Source organism: Diceros bicornis, chromosome 25, assembly GCF_020826845.1.
Source record: "Diceros bicornis minor isolate mBicDic1 chromosome 25, mDicBic1.mat.cur, whole genome shotgun sequence".
NCBI classification, from domain to species: domain Eukaryota; kingdom Metazoa; phylum Chordata; class Mammalia; order Perissodactyla; family Rhinocerotidae; genus Diceros; species Diceros bicornis.
Window position 1 is genome coordinate 17,172,271 of NC_080764.1, and position 22,526 is coordinate 17,194,796.

The 22,526-nt window shown below is 40.2% G+C and overlaps 1 protein-coding gene across 2 annotated transcripts in view; it reads left to right on the forward strand.

Moving 5' to 3' along the window:
- The first annotated feature begins 719 nt into the window (after positions 1–719).
- The window catches only part of CRY1 (cryptochrome circadian regulator 1), a 99,254-nt gene continuing 77,447 nt past the window's right edge, over positions 720–22,526 (forward strand). Inside the window, exon 1 of one of the 2 annotated variants that reach the window (XM_058568496.1) lies at positions 720–1,711. In XM_058568496.1, the coding sequence (XP_058424479.1) occupies positions 1,554–1,711 (158 nt within the window). In that variant the 5' untranslated portion in view covers positions 720–1,553. The remainder of the gene's footprint in view (positions 1,712–22,526) is intronic. The other variant, XM_058568495.1, reaches the window with a different exon arrangement.

Consider the following 22,526-nt stretch of genomic DNA (forward strand, 5'->3'; position numbering starts at 1 on the left):
GACTGAAGTTCATTGTCGCTAGAAAGGTAGGCAAAGGCCTCATCACGAAGAGCCCTGTAAATCGCACTTAGTGCAAGAAATTAGGGCTGACATGTTGATGATACACAGACAGTATAAAGGAATTCCAGGGATGCCTGGCACCCACCCTGCCAATTACCCCTCTTCCCCAAAGCATGTCCAAGGGTGTCGCGCCGCGAGGGCCAGAAGAATGGCAGGGGCACCAGCTCCACACACTCAAAAGTAGGGTTCTCTGGCTAAAGCTGGATTGAAGCACACGGCTGGGCTCGAAGTCTAATGGAGCTTCCTACTCTCCTCCTTCCACCCCATCCTGCCTCACTCCCCTCCCCCAGCTTCCCCGCCGCCGCTTGGACGACACCACGTTGTCTCCAGCCCTTCCGCGAACCCCATGGTAGGAATCCCCCAGCGCACTCCGGCCCGCCGGCCCCGCCCTGCCGCCCTGCCGCCCTGCCGCCCTGCCGCCCTGCCGCCCTGCCTCCCTGCCTCCCTCTCTGCCTCTCTCCCTCTGGAACAGAGTGAGAGCGCACGCGCGCCCTCCCGAGCCAAGCGCGCGTCCGCGAGCTCCCCGCATCCCCGTGCTCATCCGGGTCTCAGCGGGCCTCAGCCAATGGTGGATGCTCACGGCCCCCAGAGGCGGAGCTAAGCCTCCCCTCACAGGGGCCGTGTGGTTACCGCGGGGGCTTCCAGGCCACGGCGACCTGTCGGCCGAGAAAAGGAGCAGTGGCAGAGAGCCCAGCGTCTGGGCGAGGATCGACGGCTCTGAGATCAAGCGGCTGCCGCCCCCTAGAAGCGACTGAATCATGAGCACATTCCCCAGTCAGAGCGGCTGTAGTAAACACATTTCAGAAACGTGAGGTGCCGGGGGTCACGTGGGGACCGCGCCCTCCAATGAGGATCCGGGGGCGGGGCCGAGGCCGCTGACGCGGCGGCGGCGGCGGAGTCACCCGGGCAGCCTCGGGACCGGTCACCGGCCGGCAGCCGTCCAGCGGCCTCGACCACCGCCTTCGTGCTCCGTGCTGCGTTCTCACTCCTCTTTCCCGGCCCGAGAGGCAGCGTGGCCGACAGCTGCTCAACCGTCTCTCGTCCCTCTCGGAGGCTCGCCTCCGGCGGCCCGTTTTCTCTTCAGGCGCCGCCTCGGTGGGGCGAGGCTTCCGTGACGAACCCGCAGGGGCCGCGGGTGCCGGCTCAGGCCGTCGTGGCGGCTCGGGCTCGTGGAACTTGCTCAGCCGCCGGAGGTCCGAGGCCCTCGAAGTTATGCGTCTGGTCCGCGCGGTTGCGGCCGGCGCCGGCTCCTAAAGGGCGTCACACCGGACTCCGCCGCCTGGGTAGCCTCCATTCATCTTCCAGCAGCGCCTCCAGCGCCCTCTCCCTCTCGGGTCCCCTCCTCGGACTCATTTTTTCCTCTCCCCGCTCTGCCGCCCTCCCCTCCCTCCCTGGGTGCGGCGATTCTCCTGGCGGCGGAGGTGTCGGTCATGAGCCGGACCCTCCTCCCCTGAATTTCTCCGGGAGGAACTCGGCGTCCGCCGCGCCCCGGGATGGGGGTGAACGCCGTGCACTGGTTCCGAAAGGGGCTCCGGCTCCACGACAACCCCGCCCTGAAGGAGTGCATCCAGGGCGCCGACACCATCCGCTGCGTCTACATCCTCGACCCCTGGTTCGCGGGCTCCTCCAATGTGGGCATCAACAGGTGGCGGTGAGTCAGAATCCCGTGGGAAATTGATTTCGGTGTTCACTGAATCGGGACTTGACACGCGATCCGCCCCATCTGCGAGTTTAGACCTGGGACCGCCTTGCTTATGCTGTTTTAAGAGTGTGGGTGCTTTAAGTATTAAATAGAACAGACTTACTAGCTCCCTGGCCCGAGCGTGCTGGCAGCCTGGAGCACCCAGGCCTTCGTGTGTGAGTTACGTGTCTCTGCGCTAATGGCAACTCTTCCCCTGGATTTATGGAGACTTATTAGTGGTGGAGTGAAAGAAACTCCCTCCCAGTCCTCAGTGGCCCGTGGATTGATTTCCTTGGCCTCGTTGTGGCATTCGAAAGGATTGCGGGTTTTAATGTTTACGTTTGTGTGTGTCTAGGTAACTCATAGTAGGGAGAAAATCATTCATTCAGTACAGTTGCCTCCAAATCCGTATTTCTCCCACCTTGAGGTTGCTGTAGGAAAAGCAAGGGAAACGGCATTGTCTGATTTCTCTCTGCCTAGCTCTTCCTCTCAACTCCTCCTTGTGGTTGATTAGACAAAGCACAGTTTTTCTTTCCAGGCAAAGTATAATCCTTCTACGGATCAGAGCCCTGGGAGAAATCTTGGAGAAGCTTTATGATCTTTTCCTGAAATATCAGGCTAGATGATTGTTAGGCCCCCTGGTGGAAATGAAAGCATTCCTTCAGTGGGTAGATTATTGATCACCTGCTGTATACCAGGCACTGCTTTAAACACCAGGGATATAGAGTGGAATGAAACAAGCAAAAATTCTTGTCCTTTTCGAGCACGTGTCCCAGGAAGTGAAATATATAGTATTTGGTGGTGATAAATGCTGTGGAGAAATACAGAGCAGAGAAAGGGGATAAAGAATACGAGGGAGTGGGATTAGAGTTGCGATTTTAAATATGGTGATCAGGAAAAACTCAAAGAAGGTGGCAATTGAACAAGGTGATGAAGCAGGTAATAGGTTGTGGGTATCTGGGGGAAAAGCATTCCAGGCAGAGGGAACAGTAAGGGAAAAGGCCCTGAGGTAGAAGTGTGCTTATAACCTTTGGAGGAAACAGCAGAAGAAGCCAATATGACTGGAGCAGAATAAGTGAGAGGAAAAGTAGTAGATGAGCTCAGAGATTTAATAGGCCCAGAACGGGTAGAGCTTTATAGGCAATTGTCAAGATTTGGGCTTTTACTCAGAGCAAAGTGGGAATAATTGTAGGATTATGAGCAGAGAAGTGACTTGATCTGACTTAAGTTTGAAAAAAATTTCTCTGGCTTTGGTTCTGAGAACAGAGTGAATTGGGGGTGGAGGGGGACAAGAAGCAGGGAGACCAGTTAGGAGGCTGTTGCATGCATCCAGACGAGAGATGGTAATGACGTGGACCGTAGTGATAGTGGTGGACTTGGTGCGAAGTAGTCAAATTCTGAGTATATTTTGAAGGCAGAATCCACAGTATTTATTGGCAGATTGGATATGTGGTGTCAGAGAAGGAATCAGGAATGATTTCAAAAGTTTTTGGCTTCAGGAAGTAGAAGGATGGAGCTGCTCTTTGTTAAGAAAGTGAAGTCTGTCAGAGAAGCCATTGGGAGGGTGATTGGAACTCTCGTTTGAACTTGGTTAACTTTGAGATGTTGATGACACATCCAAGTGGAGATAGCAGATAGACAGTTGAATGTATCTGGAGTTCGAGACAGAGATCCAGGCAGAAGGTATAAATTGGAGAGTCATCAGTTTATAGATAATATTTAAAGCCATTTATTCATCTATTTATTCATTGAACAAATATTTGTCATGCACCTACTACATGCCAGGCACTGTTTTAGGTTCAAGGCATTTAGCATAAACAAAATTGCTGAAAAATTCCTACCCTGTTGAAGCTGCATTCTAGCAGAGCCGTGAGACTGTGTGAGAACATTAAGAAAGTGAGTGTAAATAGAAAGGAGAGGAGGTCCAAGGACTGAGCCTTGAGTACTCTAATGTGTAGAAATTGTGGCACTGTGGAAGAACCAGCATAGGAGATTGAGAAGGAACATCTAGTAAGAGAAGAAGAAAACCCATAAGAGTGTGGTGTCTTGGAAGCCAAGTAGAGAAAGTATTTCAAAGAGAATGTTTTACCTACATCAAGTGCTGCAGATGGGTGAAGTGAGATGAGGACTGAAAATTAAAAATTATATTTAGCATTTTGAGGTCATTCATAGCCTTGACTAGAGTGGTTTCAGTAGTGTCAGAAGCAAAAGCCTTTTGGCATGGCTTAAGAGAGTCTGAGAGGAGAGCAGTTGGGAGAGAGCTCGGATAGACAGCTTTTTTAGGGAGTTTTGCTGTAAGGGGATCAGAGAAATGGTCTGGTACCTGGAGTGGGATGTGAAGTCAAGAGAGGATTTTTTTTTAAGATGGGAAAAATTTTAGTATATTTGTATGATGATGGGAATGATACAGCAACTATATATAAAACACTCTTTTGGGGCCTGCCTGGTGGTGTAGTGGTTAAGTTCCCGGGCTCAGCTTCAGTGACCGGAGGTTCGCAGAGTTGGATCCCGGGCGCAGACCTATACACTGCTTATCAAGCCATGCTGTGGCAGGCATTTCACATATAAAGTAGAGGAAGATGGGCACAGACGTGAGCCCAGGGCCAGTCTTCCTCAGCAAAAAGAGGAGGATTAGCAACAGATGTTAGCTCAGGGCTGATCTTCCTCACACACAAAAAAACACAACACTCTTTCATTAGCAGAATTAGTGTCATTAACGTTGATTTTGGAAAAAGATGATAAATGTAATATATTTTAATGTATTAATATCTTAAAATAATATAATAATTCCCTTGTCATAAGACTATTCGGAGGATTAAATTAGTTGACAAATGTAAAATGCTTAAAATGTGAGTAGTGGGTAGTAAGTGCTTGTTTGCTATTTGCTGTTAAATTGGAAGCCCTAGGTAAATAATATCTAGTTAAATGTCTGCAGTCAGTGTCTTCTAGAGCAGTTTATAAGTTTATAAAATTTAGACTGTAAGCTTCTGTAGGATAGGGGCTATATATTGCTTAACTTTATACACCCAGCAACTCACATTGTCAAATAACGGGTGAAATAAAACTGGTAAGCACAATAGGAATAGTCCCATTTTTTTCTTCTTTTAGAGGATATTTTGGGGCCGGCCTGGTGGCGCAAGCGGTTAAGTGCGTGCTTCGCTTCAGTGGCCCAGGGTTTGCGGGTTCAGATCCCAGCCGCGCACCAGTGCTCTGCTTGTCACGCCATGCTGTGACAGCATCCCATATAAAGTAGAGGAAGATGGGCACAGGTGTTAGCTCAGGGCTGATCTTCCTCACAAAACAAAAAATAAAGGATTTTTTTTAACTACTAAATATTGCCTTTTCTAAAAGATAGATAAAGATATAAATGATGAGTAGAGACAGACTGTTTTCTTCCACTGAAGACTGTTATAAAAAGTCAGGAGCAGAATTTTATTTTTGTGCTTTTCATATAGTAGTAGCTCAGTTATTGTTTGTTGAATCCTTAGCTTGGCATTCAGGCTGTCGTGGGTTTCTGTCTTCTTTCCTTCATGCTGTTTCCTTTAATCAACAACATTTCCTAAATTTTTGGATTTAAGTGAAAAGCAAATTAAAAAAAAATTATTTTAGCTAAGTAAATTAACAAAACTGCCTTTTGATATTGCCATCATTTCATTTAAAAAGGATGCGTTAACATTAAAAAAAAAAGTTTGAAGGACATTGATGCAAAGTAAAGGATGGTCCTTTGATTTGAATAAAGTAAGTGTAATGAAAACTGACTTTGCCTCATTTGATCTGAGACCAGTGAAACTTTATCTTGGATTTGTCATCTTTGGGATTGAATGATTTAAAATATTCCTTCACTTACTTCTTATTAAAATTATACCACACAAAAATTTATACACGAATGTTCATAGAATTTTTATTATTCATAATAGCCAAAAGGTGGAAACAACCCAAATGGCTAAACAAAACATGGTATATCCATACAATGGAATATTATTCAATCATAAAAAGGAATAAAGTACTGATACATGCTACAACATGGATGAACCTTGAAAACATTATGCTAAATGAAGAAGCCAGTCACAAAATCCCACATATTATTTGATTCTGTTTATATGAAATGTCCAGAATGGGCAAATACGTAGAGACAGAAAGTATATTAGTGGCTTCTAAGGGCTGGGGAGGTTGGGGGAGTTGGGCAGTGGTAGCTAAGGGGCACAAAGCTTCTTTATGAGTTAATGAAAATGTTTGTAGAACATTTAGAAGGTGGTGGTTGCACAACTCTGTCAATATACTAAAAACCATTGAATGGCACACATGAAAAAAAAAATCTGCTTACCCCTGTAAGGCCCAGTCTAAATGCCATCTTTCCTATAATACCTTTCTTTATCACCTTGTCTGGGGTGATTAACAGTCTTTTGAACTCTTATACCATTTTTCGAGATTGCTTTTCACATCACCGTTAGTATTTACTTCTTTTATTTGTATAATTGATATGGTCCTCATATATTTATTTCTCCCCCATTTAACAGATTGTACCTTTTCTTCCTGAAGAGAAGGTACCATTTCAGTCCATTAAAAATTTATTTTGTGTTCCTGTCATGGCAGGCACTATTTTTGTTACTGGGGATACAACAATGAATAACACAGAAAAAGTCCCTGTCCTTGAGGAGCTTCTAGTCTAGGAAGAGAAACAGACAAATACATAAACATAATATGTCAGGTGGTGGTAAGGTGGTAAGTGTAATGGAGAGAAATAAAGGAGAATGTGAGAACAAAGACCAAAAGGGAGGGAGGAAACAGACTAGGCACATATCTGGGGAAGAGCCCTCTTTGTATTCTCCACAATGTCTAGCATTATGTCTTGTACAACGTAGGCATTTAATAAATATCTTTTTAATTTTCTTTGTAAGTCTAGGGTTTAGGAGTGGGGCAGTTACTTCATTTAACTAGATGCTTATGTGTATCTTTTTTTTTGGTGAGGAAGATTGGCCCTGAGCTAACATCTATTGCCAATCTTCCCCTTTTTGTTGAGGAAGATTGTCCCTGAGCTAACATCTGTGCCATTCTTCCTCTATTTTGTATATGGGACACCGCCACAGCATGGCTTGATAAATGGTGTATAGGTCTACACTCAGGATCTGAAGCCACTAACCTGGACAGCCAAAGGGGAGCGCTCAAATTTTAACCACAGCATCACCAGGCCAGCCCCCTGTGTATATTAAACTCATAATTCAGAAAAATAATTCTCTGGGCTGGCCTGATGGTGTAGTGGTTAAGTTCACACTCTCCGCTTCGGCAGCCAGGGGTTTGCAGGTTCGAATCCCCAGTGCAGACCAATGCACGGCTCATCAAGCCATGCTGTGGTGGCATCCCACATATAAAATGAAGGAAGATGGCCACAGATGTTAGGTCAGGGCCAATCTTTCTCAGCAAAAAGAGGAGGATTGGCAACAGGTGTTAGCTTAGGGCCACTCTTCCTCACAAAAAAAAGAAAAAGAAAAATAATTCTCAATGAATGGATTATTTTTAATATCTAAACTTCAATATGTTTATTTCACAGTTGATGCTATCACATGTAGAGTCTGAATTTTCAGTAACCAAATCTATACATGTACCTACATCCTTACCCAGTCTTTCCTTCTATTATATAATTTAAGTGCAAGAGATATTGCTTTCCCTATTCAAAACCAATCTCTTCATCTATACCCCATTTTAAAAACTTTGCTTGTATTTTTTCCAGCTTTATTGAGGTATAATTGACAAATAAAAATTGTAATATTTAAGGTGTACAACATGATGTTTTGATATATGTATACATTGTGAGCTCATTTTTGAGTATTTTCTCTCACCTTTTCTTTTAACCTCTTTTTAGGTTGCTTGCAATCAACATTTAAACAGGCTTAAATCCAAGCTCTGTAAAAATGAAAAAACCAACAGAGGAACAAAACCTCCCCTTGACTGTGTTCGTCTCCTGCAACTATGTTTCTCAGTGGCTTTATAGCCAGACTTTAGGAACAAGATGTCTAATACTGGCTGACTTTGTTTCTTTCTCTTCTGTTCACCCTCAAACCCACTCCAAACTAGTCTGGTTCCACCTCCACCTACTCCACCGAAACTGTTTTCATCCAGAGGATGCTTTTCAACTTTTCATTCCTTGACTTTTTGCTCTGACACATTTGACCACACCTTCCTCTTCCCTCTGCTTTAGTTAGAGGACCCTCGTATGTTTTTCTGCCAGAGCTGTTAGTGTTCTTCCTTGACTTCTCTTTTTCTGTTCAGCTCTTAAATGCCCCTTAGGTCTGTAATCTCTACCCTCTTTTCATTTTGCATCCTTTCTCGGCAATCTCATCTCTCTTTGTAAAATGTTACCATCTGTATGCCCAGATTTCACAAATCAGTGTCTTCAGCCCATATCTCTCTCCTGATCCCCAGAAAGGTATCCAGTATATATAGATTCCCCGCCAATTTGAATGTGTTGTATTACCTTACACTCCAATTGTTCAAAACAGAGTTCATCTTCTCCCTTACTTCTCTCTCAAAAACAAACAAACCCAAACTGACTTTTCCTTTGTTTCTTGTCTTCATAAATAATACTACCATTTGCCCAGCTGCTCAAATAATTTACAGATTAGAGTGCAAATTATATAATTTATTCAACAAATATTTGAGTCCCTACTGTGTGCCAATCACTTTGCTAATTTCTGTGGGTAAAATGGTAGTCAGCAGATAATTTCTCTGTCGTCAGGGAGTTTACAGTATAGAGAAGGATTTACTCAGAAATAAAATAATCGCAGAAACACATTCTTCTGTCTGCTTTGCCACTTGATCCCATACCACCATCCTTTTTGCCTAGATTATGTGAGTAGTTTGCAAATCATTGTCCCCCTTGCCCTTCTCTAATTCATTCTCTACACAGCAACTGCAGTGATCTTTTAAAATTGCAAATCTGATCATGTCCTTTACTCTTTAAAATCATTCAATGACATTTCTTTACCCTTAGGTTAAAGTTCAAAAAACCATAGTATGGTTTAAAATCTTTGTGTAATCTGGTCCTCTGCTGCTTTTTCCGGCCTTGGAGGATTGCTTTACTGAGGCATTTGAGCTGAGCCTTGAAGTATGAGGTGGATGTTAATAAATAGAGAATGGAGGGAAGGGAATTCCAGGCAGAGGGAAGAAAATTCCAGACTGAGAAAATAACATGAGGGAGGGCACAGTATTCTGATAACGGGTGAGGAGGCTGGTGTAACTTAATCATAAGGTGCATAAAAAGGTAGGATGTGTTGTTTAGTACTTTTCTGTCTTAGTCCTCTAGACTGTTGCCTGACTCAAACAGGCTTAAGCGGAGAGTTAATTGGCAGGGGTCACTGAACAGTCCAAGGGAAATTGGCCTCAGACATGAGTTGATGCTAAGGCTCAGAAGATGTCTTCAGCACTAAATTTCTCTTTGCTTCAAACTTCACTTCTTTGGGGTTGGCTTCTCAGACAGGCTGTCCTCTGGTGGTAAATTATAGCAATAGCAATAGCAGTTACAGCAGTAAAAAGCATATGCCTCTGCCCCGGAAGTCTCATGGCACTTCTGTGGCTCTGTTTGGGGCCAATTTCTGAACCAATCATTGTGAGCCTCTGATTGTCTCAGCTGGAGTTGTGTGCCTCGTGGGTGGAATCAGCTTGACTGGACTGAAATAACTGAAGTAGAATGAGTAGGAAGTAGATAGATGCCCTAAAACAACAGATGCCTATTATGTAAGAACTCAGATCAGAAATTGGGACCAAGTCAGAAAAACTTTAACCCCTGTTTGGGGAAACACAACTTTGGCAGCTGAGTGAATGATAAAGGAAAGAGACAGTCTAGCAGTGTAGAGGCTTTATCAACAGTTCAGTTGAAAGATAATGTAGGCTTGAATTAGGGAAGGGGCTATGAGGAAGGGGAAGATGCAAGAGAGTGATTGTAGAGGGGCAGTGGACAGTTTGGGTGACTGTGGAAAAGGCAGTTTCATAGAGCAAGGTGAGGGAGAGTAGAATGTAAAATTCTCATACTTCGTGCCTCTTTGCGTTAACTAAGTTAGAGAACACAGGAATGGACCCTATTCAGATGAGGAAAAGAATGAATTTAGTTTAGCTCCTTGATGAATTTGAGGTATTGCGAAGATAGCAACATGGGAAATGGAGAAAATAGAAGTTGAAGTTTGGGGATTATAGATATTAGAGCTGTGGATATGAGAATAATTCCTGTATAATTAATAGGTGAAGCATGACTGATGATATTAGATAGAATAAGATCCATCAAAACCGTGGTCAATACTGTATTTAAGATGAATAGCAACTGGTGAAGAAGACTGAGGAGAACCAATCAGAGAGGTAAGAGAGGAGCCAGGAGAGTGCTGTATCATGGAAACCACAGGTGGCAAGAATTTTTCTTCATTGTGCTAGAGAAGGCAAATTAGGATGAGTTGTGACAGTTTTGGAGGAAAAATTGTCAAAGGCTTGGAAATGGACAGAAGAAATTTCTGTGTATGGCATCTGAAATGCTGGGCATTGTCTAGAGGACTCTCCAGGAATTATATTATTCTGATTTAGGGATATGCATCTTTGTCCTTGATTGACTAGACTGTTTTACAACTCTGTAAACAGGGTAAAAGTTAAGTTGTAGAAAACTGGTATCAGAACAAATGTTTGCTGCCCATATCAATGCAAATGATTCCTGGTCATGCCGTGCAAATTAATTTTGTAGAGTGGGCACTATAAATCTCTAAGTCAGATCTCATTTGAACTAGTTTCAGTGTCTTACTGATTCCGTCATTAATGAGTTAAAATCTTTGCCATATATTCATGTTATGTTTGTATGAGAGTCATGATTTTACCATTTTGAAAATTAACTGTTACAAAGGGCTTTGGTAAACTTGGAGAGAGCAGCTTCAGTGTAGTTGTAAGGACAGAAATCAGATTGTATAGGGTGTTACTGAAAGTGTGTGTGTGCGGCTGATGGAGGAGGGAGATGATTGATGGATTGATGAAGAGGGTTTTTATGGGAGAGGTAAGACATAAACTGGATGCAGAGGCTGGACAGGCTGAGGAAAAGTGAATTTGGGGCAGATCCCTTGACTTATAGTTAAGACTATAAAATCACCGGACTTATAGTCAAGACAGGATGATAAATAGAAAGTAAAATATGTAGATAAGGTGAGGCCTGAATGTGGAGTTCTTTGAATCATAGACTAAAGTGAGTTTAGAACGTCTGGCTATCCTAAAACCTAGATTCTAATCCCTGCTTTTCTACTAGGTAGCAGTGGGACTGACCTTGGGTAAGTCACTTGCCCTTCATTTTATTCATTCAGGAAACATTCATTAAGAGCCTGTTATCTGCCAGGCACTTTGCAAGGCATTGGAGATACAAAGATGAAGGTCATGGTTCCTGCCCATAAGGAAACTTTCACACGACTAAAGGATAAGTAATTAGAATACAGAATGTTAACTAGGACCTCTGTAGAAATATGCAAAGGTAATCAATCATGGGAGTACAGAGGAGAGGCAATCCTGGGGGAGGAGAGGGAGGTATTAGGAGTAGAGGTGTGGTGAGTGTTTGGATAAGGGTCGGGGGGGGGGGGGGGGAGTGGGAGTGAGATACTGGTTTGAGAGAGGAGGAGTTCCAGAAAGTTCCGGAATACTTCTTGATGAAGGAGATTCTTGAGTCAGTGTCCTAATATGAAAAAAAGAGGTACTGAAAAAGCCCTCTTATTGATGCCGTTCGGTCCAGCAGTTATTTGAAAAAGGCAAGCATAAAAAATAACACATATATAAGTGTACGTTAATTTAACAGCTTTTGATGTAGGGTGAAATTCCAGGTCTCAATTCTCCTGCTCACTTCTTTATGGACATTTACTCCTTAGATGGTCTCATCTAGTCACATACTTGAATACCTCATGATTTGCTATCGAGCGTCTCCTGCCCTGGCCTCTATCTTGAGTTCCAGACTCGAATATCCAGTATTTTTACTTGGATTCCAAATAAGCATCTTAAGCTGGGTTTTGCCCCCATCTCCCCCACCTCTCATGGTTTTTCTATATCACAAAAATGGCAACATTCACCTTGTTGCTCTGCAAAAACCTAAGAGCTATCTTTCCTACGTTTCTTTTTTTCCTCACAATCCCATGTCTAGTCCTTCAGCAATTATTATGGCTTTTCCTTCAAAATAACTCCCATATCCATTTAAATCTCACCCTTCCACTACTGTCATACTATGCGAGTCACCAGCATTTCTTGCAGAACTACTGCAATAGCCTCCTAACTTCTCTACTTCCATTTTTATACCTGCCTTCCCTGTCTCTTCCATATGGAAGCCGGAGTAACATTTTAAAAACCTTAATCAGATCAGGTCATTCCTATGCTCAGAATCCTCCAGTGGCTTCCAGGGTGTTTGCATTTTCTGCTTCTCTACCCAGAACATTACTCCCTCAGACCTTAGCAGGGCTCATTCCTTCAATATCCCTCCTCAGAGGCCTTTTCTGACCTTCCTATGTAAAGTAATCGCCCCTCCTCCTTCCCCCAACCTCTCACTTTTCACTTTCTGTCTCCTTGCCCTGTTTTATTTTTCATGGCATTTATCACTACCTGAAATTATATATTTATTGATTTACTTTTTTATTGTCTTACTCCTTCACCAACTTACACAGGAGTGGGATTGATTCGTTATTGGTTCCTCATTATTCATTATTGGTTCTTCAGCTCTAAAACAGCAGTTCTCCGTGGTTGGTCCAAGGATGTCTGTGTGTTCCTGAGACTCTTTCAGGGTATTTGCGAAGTCAAAACTATTTTCATAACACTAAAACATTACTTGACTTTCTCACTGTCATTCTCTCACACGTGTACAGTGGAGTTTTGCAGAAGCTACGTGATAAGTGATGACGTTATTGCTATGACAGCTAATGAAATGTGTGCTGGTATATTCTTGTGTTTTAAAATTTGTTCAGCTTTAATTTCTTGTGAAATATTGATAGATATTACCTATAAGACAAAACTCTTTGGGATTACTCAGTAATTTTTAAGAATGTAAAGGGTCTTGAGACCAAAAAGTTTGAGAACTGCTGCCCTAGAGCCACACCTGGCGTAGGGTAGGTGTTCAATATGTACTTGTGAATTGAATGTTTAAATGAGTATTGTTCTGCTGATTTTGTCGATGGAGTTGCATGTTTGCTTTCATGCATAAATTACACCCATAGTCTGATATTGCCTATCATTTTCTTAAAGTTGAGTAAAACCTTAAAGACCCTTGTGGAGCAAAGTTGTGTACAGAATTCCTTTAGTACATTATTTTTTGTGGTCTATTATAAAACTATTTTATTCATAGGTAATTAGAAACTTTTTTGGTGATTCACCTTTTATCATGCCTTTATAAAGCATTCAATTTAGTTTTCAATAAAACAGCCTTCTTTTTTTACTCACTTAATCCGTTTATATCAAATTTAATTAATTTATGTGATTACAATAAGAAGTTCAGCTGGCATGCACAGGTTTGAGTAACACAATTGCCTCTTGATATGCCTAGAACTTGCACTGATTTAGAACAGGAATGAGATGTACTAGAAAGCAATAGTCTGCTTTTCTCAAGCTGAAATTAGCCGTGGCCATCAGTCAACATGGCCTCTGTATGTTTTACAGAGGATATAGAGAGAGTGTATGAGTTCTGTGATAACAGTAAGAATAATTACTAGTAATATAAAAGATGTAACTACAGGTTTTTAGAATTTGACATTTTAAAATTAATTCTCACGTATTTTTATTTGGTTTGGATTACATATTTGTTTTAATTGGATATTAGGGTTTCCCAGAGATGAAAGAAAGAAAAATGCTGTTTTAAAAATGGAATTCTATTGATTTTAGTTACTTTTGCCATTTTTATCTTATCCCAGCTCTATCTCCTTGGTAACAACAACAACAACAAGCTAAATATCTTAATGAGATTTTTAGACTTCTTTTGGTTTAGCTATTATAAGTGATAAAGGCCAGCAGGAGTTAAAAGGCTATCAATAGAATGATTTAATACTAAATTACTGTGCTACAGTGTATGTGTACTGGAGAATGTGCTGGCTAGTCCTTTTATTGGTATTAACGTATGATGGGTGGTCAGATTCTAATTTTGAGGTTAAAATACCTTTGTTATAGGGTTTAGTGTTACCATTTTTTATAATGAGCCATAATTTTGGGTAATATAATGGGAATAGAAAGGAATGATTGAATGAAAGAGAAATACTAAAAAGGATTTGTGACGAATATGGGAGGTTTTAGAAAACGAGGATTCAGTGATGACTCCAAGTTTGGAGATCCCAGGAGGGGAGACATAAAGTCAGAAGGAGCTAGCTTGGGATTTAGGATGATAAGCTTGGTTTAAGGTGTGTAAGTTAAGGTAACAACAAGGTAGTATATCCCAGGTACAACTGGTTAGCAGGGACTGAAGCTAGGAAGGGAAGTTGGGACTAGATGTGTGTTTATAATGGGAAATGATCCTTTGTGAGGTGATAATTAAAAGTATGAAAATACGGAAAGGGAGACATATGGGAAGACAAAAAGGAATGGCCGTCTTTGTGATTTTTAAAAAAATATACGTGTTAAACTTTTTGTACTCAAACTTTTATGGTTTATATCATTAATGATACGCTTCAAAGGGCCTTTCCCACCCAAAGATGACATAAATACTTAATCTATATGTTTTTCTAATATATTTATATTTTCACTTATACATAAAAATCTTTGTTCTATCTAGAATTTATATTGACACTGAGGTTGAGCTCTAACATTTTTTTCCCCAAATGATGGTCAGTTTCCCCAAAATGATGGTCAATTATTCCAACACTATTTATTGAATAATATCCCCACTGAAATGTTACTTTAACCAAACACTAAGTTTTTTTATATTTTGAGGTCTGTTTCTAGGCTAATTTTCAAAATGTGATTTTTTTCTGGTGAAAAATATAATAATTATAAATAATTCAAACAATGCAAAGAAAGTGCCTCGACAATGTCATTCCTAAGAAGTATATCATTGGTAATAGTTTAAAAATATGAAAACATGAATGCATATGTATATGAATATGTATGCATATTTATATGTAAACTTTGGCATCTCTTCAAAAATATGAGTAATTCATTGAGTGTTCCTTTGGGAGTTAATTTTGTTAGGTCTGTTTTTTTTTTAATATTATTGAGGTCATAATGGTTTATGACATAGTGAAATTTCAGGTGCATGTTCATTATTATTTATCAGTACTCTGTATACACTGCATCGTGCTCACCACCAATAGTCTCAATTTTTGTCCGTAACTATGTATATGTGCCCCTTTACCCCTTTTGCCCAACCCCAACCCTCTTCCCCTCTGGTAACCCCTAATCTGTTCTCTTTGTCCATGCATTTATCTTCCACATAGGAATGAAATCATGCGGTGTTTGTCTTTCTCTGTCTAGCTTATTTCGCTAATATAATACCCTCAAGATACATTCATGTTGTTGCAAATGGGACGATTTTGTCTTTTTTTATGGCTGAGTAGTATTCCATTGTATATATATACCACATCTTCTTTATCCATTCATCAGTTGATGGGCACTTGGGGTGCTTCCACGTCTTGGCTATAGTGAATAATGCTGCATTGAATATAAGGGTGCATAAGTCTCTCTGAATTCTTGACTTCAAGTTCTTTGGATAAATACCCAGTAGTGGGATAGCTGGATCATACGGTATTTCTATTTTTAATTTTTTGAGAAATCTCCATACTGTTTTCCATAGAGGCTGCACCAGTTTGCATTCCCACCAGCAGTGTATGAGGGTTCCTTTTTTCCATATCTTCTCCAAGATTTGTTATTTTTTGTCTTGTTATATACAGCCATTCTGACAGGTGCAAGGTGATATCTTATTGTAGTTTTGATTTGCATTTCCCTAATAATTAGTGATGTTGAACATCTTTTCATGTGCCTGTTGGCCATCTGTATATCTTCTTTGGAAAAATGTCTGTTCATATCCTCTGCCCATTTTTTGATCGGGTTGTTTGTTTTTTTGTTGTTGAGTTCTGTGAGTTCTTGATATGTTTTGGAAATTAACTGCTTGTCAGATACATGATTTGCAGATATTTTATCCCAGTTGGTGGGTTGTCTTTTCATTTTGTTCATGGTTTCGTTCGCCTTGCAGAAGCTTTTTAGTCTGATGTAGTCCCATTTGTTTATTTTTTCTTCTGTTTCCTATGCCTGAGTAGACATGGTATTTGAAAAGATGCTGCTAAGACCAATGTCAAAGAGTGTACTGCCTGTATTTTCTTCTAGGAGTTTTATGATTTCAGGTCTTACATTCAAGTCTTTAATCCATTTTGAGTTAATTTTTGTGTATGGTGTAAGATAATGGTCTACTTTCATTCTTTTGCATGTGGCTGTCCAGTTTTCCCAACTCCATTTATTGAAGAGACTTTCCTTTCTTCCTTGTATGTTCTTGGCTCCTTTGTCGAAGATTATCTGTCCATAGATGTGTGGTTTTATTTCTGGGCTTTCAGTGCTGTTCCGTTGATCTGTGTGTCTGTTTTTGTGCCAGTACCATGCTATTTGATTACTATAGCTTTGTAGTATATTTTGAAGTCAGGGATTGTGATGCCTCCAGCTTTGTTCTTTTTTCTCAGGATTGCCTTCACTACTTGGGGTCTTTTCTTGTTCCATATAAATGTTAGGATTCTTTGTTCAATTTCCATGAAGAATGTCATTGGGATTCTGATTGGGATTGCATTGAATTGGTAGAATGTTTTAGGTAATATGGACATTTTAACTATGTTTATTCTTCCAATCCATGGGCATGAAATATCTTTCCATTTCTTTGTTATCATTGATTTCACTCAATAATGTCTTACAGTTTTAAGTGTATAGGTCTTTCACCTCCTTGGTTAAATTTATTCCTGGATATTTTATTCTTTTTGTTGTGATTGTAAATGGGATTTATTCTTGAGTTCTCTTTCTGCTAGTTCATTATTAAAGTATAGAAATGCAACTATTTTTGTAAGTTGATTTTGTACCCTGAAACTTTGCTGTAGTTGTTGATTATTTCTAATAGTTTTCTGATGGATTCTTTAGGGTTTTCTATATATAGAATCATGTCATCTGCAAACAGTGAAAGTTTACCGTCTTCTTTTCCAATTTGGATCCCTTTTATTTCTTTTTCTTGCCTAATTGCTCTGGCCCAAACCTCCAGTACTATGTTGAATAAGAGTGACAAGAGTGGGTACCCTTGTCTTGTTCCTGTTCTCAGAGGGATGGCTTTCAGTTTTTCACCGTTAAATATGATGTTGGCTATGGCCAACATTTGTCATATATGGCCTTTATTATGTTTAGGTACTTTCCCTCTATACCTATTTTATTGAGGGCTTTTAGCATAAATGGATGTTGGATCTTGTCAAATGCTTTCTTTGCATCTGTTGAGATGATCATGTGATTTTTATTCCTCATTTTGTTAATGTGGTTTATCACATTGATTGATTTGCAGATGTTGAACCATCCCTGCATCCCTGATATAAAACCCACTTGATCATGGTGTATGATCCTTTTAATGTATTGCTGTGTTTGACTTGCCAATATTTTTTGAGGATTTTTACATCTGTGTTCATCAGCGATATTGGCCTGTAATTTTCCTTCTTTGTGTTGTCCTTGTCTGGTTTTGGGATCGGGGTGATGTTGGCCAAATAGAATGAGTTAGGAAGTGTTCCATATTCTTCAATTTTTTGGAATAATTTGAGAAGGATAGGTATGAAATCTTCTTTGAATGTTTGGTAGAATTCTCCAGAGAAGCCATCTGGTCCTGGACTTTTGTTTTTTGGGGAGGTTTTCGATTATTGTTTCAGTCTCTTTACTTGTGATTGGTCTATTCAGATTCTTTGTTTCTTCTTGATTCTATTTTGGAAGGTTGTATGAATCTAAGAATTTATCCATTTCTTCTAGGTTATCCAGTTTGTTGGCATATAGTTTTTCATAGTATTCTCTTAATAATCCTTTGTATTTCTGTGGTATCCATTGTAAGTTCTCCTCTTTCATTTCTAATTTTATTTATTTGAAACTTCTCTCTTTTTTTCTTAGTGAGTCTGGGTAAGGGTTTATCAATTTTATTTATCTTCTCAAAGAACCAGCTCTTAATTTCATTGATCCTTTCTACTGTTTTCTTGGTTTCTATTTCATTTATTTCTGCTCTAATTTTTATTATTTCCCTCCTTCTGCTGACTTGGGGCTTTGTTTGTTCTTCTTTTTCTAGTTCTGTTAGGTGTAGTTTAAGATTACTTGTTTGAGATTTTTCTTGTTTGTTGAGGTGGGCCTATGTTGCTATGAATTTCCCTCTTAGAACTGCTTTCACTGCATCCCATAAGAGTTGGTATGATGTATTTTCATTTTCATTTGTCTCCAGATATTTTTTGATTTCTCCATTGATCCAGTGGTTGTTCAGTAGTATGTTGTTTAGTCCCCATATATTTGTCACTTTCCCAGCTTTCTTCTTGTAGTTGATTTCCAGTTTTACAGCACTATGGTCAGAAAAGATGCTTGATATGATTTCAATCTTCTTAAATTTATTGAGCTTGCCTTGTTTACCAACATATTGTCTGTCTTTGAGAATGTCCCATGTGCACTGGAGAAGAATGTGTATTTTGCTGTTTTTGGATGGAGTGTTTTATATATATCTGTTTAGTCCATTTGGTCTAGTTTTTCATTTAATTCCATTATTTCCTTGTTGACTTTCTGTCTGGATGATCTATCCATTGATGTAAGTGGGATGTTGAGGTCCCCTACTATTATGGTGTTGCTGTTAATTTCTCCCTTTAAGTCTGTTAATAGTTGCTTTAGGTACTTTGGTGCTCCTGTGTTAGGTGCATGTATATTCATAAGTGTTATGTCCTCTTGGTGGAATGTCCCTTTTATCATTATATACTGCCCCTCTTTGTTTCTCATTGTCTTTTTTATCTTGAAATCTGCTTTGTCTGATATAAGTATGGCAACACTTGCTTTGTTTTGTTTGCCATTAGCTTGGAGTATTGTCTTCCATCCCTTCACTCTGAGCCTGTGTTTGTCTTTAGAGCTGAGATGTGTTTCCTGGAGGCAGCATATTATTGGGTCTTGTTTGTTAATCCATCCAGCTACTCTGTGTCTTGATTGCAGAATTCAATCCATTTACATTTAGGGTGATTATTTATATATGAGGGCTTAACACTGCCATTTTATCTCCTGTTTTTGGTTGTTCTATATTTCCCTTGTTTCTTTTCCCGTTTATTTCTGACTGCCATTTCAGTTTGGTGATTTTCTGTGATGATTTTCTCAGTTTTCTCTTTATTTATCACTTGCGTCTCTGTTCTGATTTTTTGTTTAGTGGTTACCATGAGGTTTGTATAAAAGATCTTGTAGATGAGATAGTCCATTTTCTGATAGCCTGTTATCACCATTAGCCTAATCAGTTTCCACCTCTTTCCTCTTCCCTAAGTTGTTGTCACAAATTATTCCATTTTGTGTTGTGAGTTTGTGATTAAAATGAAGTGTTTATAGTTATTTTTGGTGCTTTCCTTCCCTTTATTTTTAATGTTGTAATTGTTTGCTAACCTATTCTGATAGAGAGCTGCAATTTTCTGATTTTGTCTGTTTGTTTATCTCCTTGCTCAAGGCTTTGTAAACCTTTTCTTTTTTGTTTCAGGTATGAGGGCATTCTTGATCATTTCTTGTAGGGAGGGTCTTGTGGTGATGAACTCCCTCAGCTTTTATTTTTCTGGAAAAGTTTTTATTTTTCCATTGTATCTGAAGGATAGTTTCACTGAATAGAGTATTTTTGGCTGAAAGTTTTTGTCTTTCAGTATTTTGAATATATCATTCCACTCTCTCCTGGCCTGTAAGGTTTCTTCTGAGAAGTCTGCTGAAAACCTGATAGGGTTCCTTTGTAGATTATTCTCTTCTGCCTTGCTGCCCTTAATATTTTTTCTTTGTTGTTGACTTTTGCCAGTTTTACTAACATATGTGTTGGAGAAGGTGTTTTTGCATTGGTGTAATTAGGAGTTCTAATGGCTTCATTTATTTGTAATTCCCGTTCCTTCCCCAGCTTTGGGAAGTTCTCAGCTATTACATCTTTGAACAAGCTCTCTGCTTCTTTCTCCCTTTATTCTCCCTCTGGAATACCTAAAATCCTTATGTGGCATTTCCTAATTGAGTCGGATATTTCTCAGAGAATTTCTTGATTTTCTTGGTGTTCTCTCTCCTCCTCCACCTGAAGCATTTGTATATTTCTGTCCTCTAAATTGCTAATTCTGTCCTCCATAATGTCAGCTCTGTTTTTTAAGGATTCTAGATCTCTTTTTATCTCATTCATTGTGTTCTTCATCTGCAGCACTTCTGTTTGGTTTTTTATTTAGTTTCAGTCTCTTTTGTGAAGAACTCCTTGTGCTCTTTAGTTTTATTCCTGAGTTCATTGAACTTGCTGAGTTTTCTTGTAATTCATTGAGTTTCTTTATGATAACTATTTTGAATTCTCTGTCATTTAGATTGTATATTTCTGTGTCTTCATGATTGGTTTCTGTCTTTTCATTTTCTTTCTGATCTGGAATGTTAATATCTTTCTTCATGGTGTTTGATGAGATGGACTTTTGCTGGCACATAGTGGTAGTGTCTGGTCGCAGATTCCACCTGCCACCACTGGAGGTGGGGGGGCAGGAGCTGTGTTTTCTGAATCCGCTGTGTCCGCTGGATGTTATGCCAGTAGAGCTTGTCCACGTTTGCTGGCTGCTGCCACTTGGCAGGTCCCATATGCAGGCATAGGTGCTCTGGTATGGGTTCGCTGCCCTGACTAAGTAGCTGAGCTGGTGCACCAGGCAGGAGGGGCGGGGAGAGGCACTTTCTTTTGTGTGCATGTGCCCGCTCTGTACTCACTGGCAGCCCACCTCGGCCACTGGACTTGGTGGGAGCACACACGTGGTGGCCTAGCGACCTCAATGTGGAGCATCCCCGCAGGCTGGGATGCAACTCCAAAAGCTAAAGCGTTCCTGAGGAGGTCTGCCTGCTCCCCCCTCTCCTCCCAGAGTTGCCCACTGGCCGCTGTGTGAGATCCCAAGCTGCAGATCGCTGCCTCTGGGGAGTGGGAGAAGATCTCCTTACCTCCTTCAGCTGCTTCCTGGGGTCCAGCACCCCCACCTTCAGACGTATGGCTGCGTGGATCTCTCGGACGTCCTATTGTGCTTTGTGGGTGTCCTCTTTTGGCTAATGAATGTCATTTTGGTTGTATCTTAGGGGAGAGCAGCTACAGGAGTAGCTCACTGTGCCATGATGCTGACGTCACCCCATTATATCTTGATAATGGGATCATGTTAGCCTTGTAAAACAATCGGTAACTTTATGTCCTTTTTATGCTCCCTAACAGTGCTATAAATAACATAGGAATTCTGTGTTCCATAAAGGTTTGCTAGCATTCAACCACAAAGTCTTTTGGGTTGGGGGCTTTTGGGAGGAGGCAGATTCTTTTTGTAGATACCTCAGGGTACCTGTGCAGTTCACACGTTAAACTGCCCATATCAAAACCCTTACTTGAAAGGATGAATTAGCTTCCATTTTAGTAGCTCCTGACTCTGTAGTCTACTTTTCTTCTTTTTCCTGTTCACAGTTTATTGGTTCTAGAGTCCATACCTGGCCTAAGCTGTGCCAGTTTGGAATTTTGGAAAAGGGATACAGAGACTCTAGTTGGTTGATATTAGGTCTTGGCACTGAGCAGTTATAAGAAGCTAGGTATCTTAAAGATAAAAAAAAAATGAGCACTTGTGTAGAAAGGAACAAACAAGACTATTCATTTCCAAGAAGGAGCAGGTATCCTGGGTTCCTAATATTCCAGAATCCTTGAACTTGACTATACTTCCTGAGCACAGGTTCCATGAGATACATCAGTATTCTTCCAATACTTTCTCTCTCTCTCTTTTTTTTTTGAGTAGATTTCTTTTTATTGCAGTGAAATAATTCTTGACTTAGATCATCTTTGTTATACTTTTCAGTTCCATTGGTGCTTACCAGTTTTCTTTTCAGTCAGTCTGATAATTGAATTTGATATTAATTCAGATTTTCCTAAAATGTCTACCATTTAATCTAGTGTTACATTTTCATATGTAGTGCCAAAGTTGTATACCATATTCTTTTATTTAATAATCACCACAATTGCTGTTATAGTCCCTTTCTCACATTACTAATAGGTATTTGTATTTTTCTCTCTTTTTGTTTCTTAGTTAGACTTTGCCAGATGCTTTTCGATTTTATTGAACTTTTGAAAGCATAGTTCTTACAGAAGGAATAAAGAATTTTGTCAAAGAGTTACCTCCACAAAAAGTATCAGACCCAGATAGTTTGATAGGGGTTCTACAAAACTTTCAAGGAACTTGTAACTTCAGTGCTATAAAAAGCACTGTTCCAGAGCATAGTAAAAGAGGAGGAGGAAACTATAGTCCAATATTATTTAGGAATAAAATGTACAGATTTATCAAATAGAATACAGAATCATATTTTAAAAGTATACTCCACATGCATATTGAAAAATGCAAGGGTAATTCAACGCTAGAAATATATTAATATAAATCTTTGTATTAATAGATCAAAAAAAATCATAAGATCATCTTCACAGATGCTGAAAAGACTTTTGATAAAGTTCAACATCCATTCTTAATAAAAACTAGTGCTAAACCAGAAATAGAAGGCTGCCTCCTTAATATGGATATATAAAAAATCAGCTCCTGTGGCCTACTGGTTAAGTTCGGTGTGCTCCGCTTTGGCGGCCCAGGTT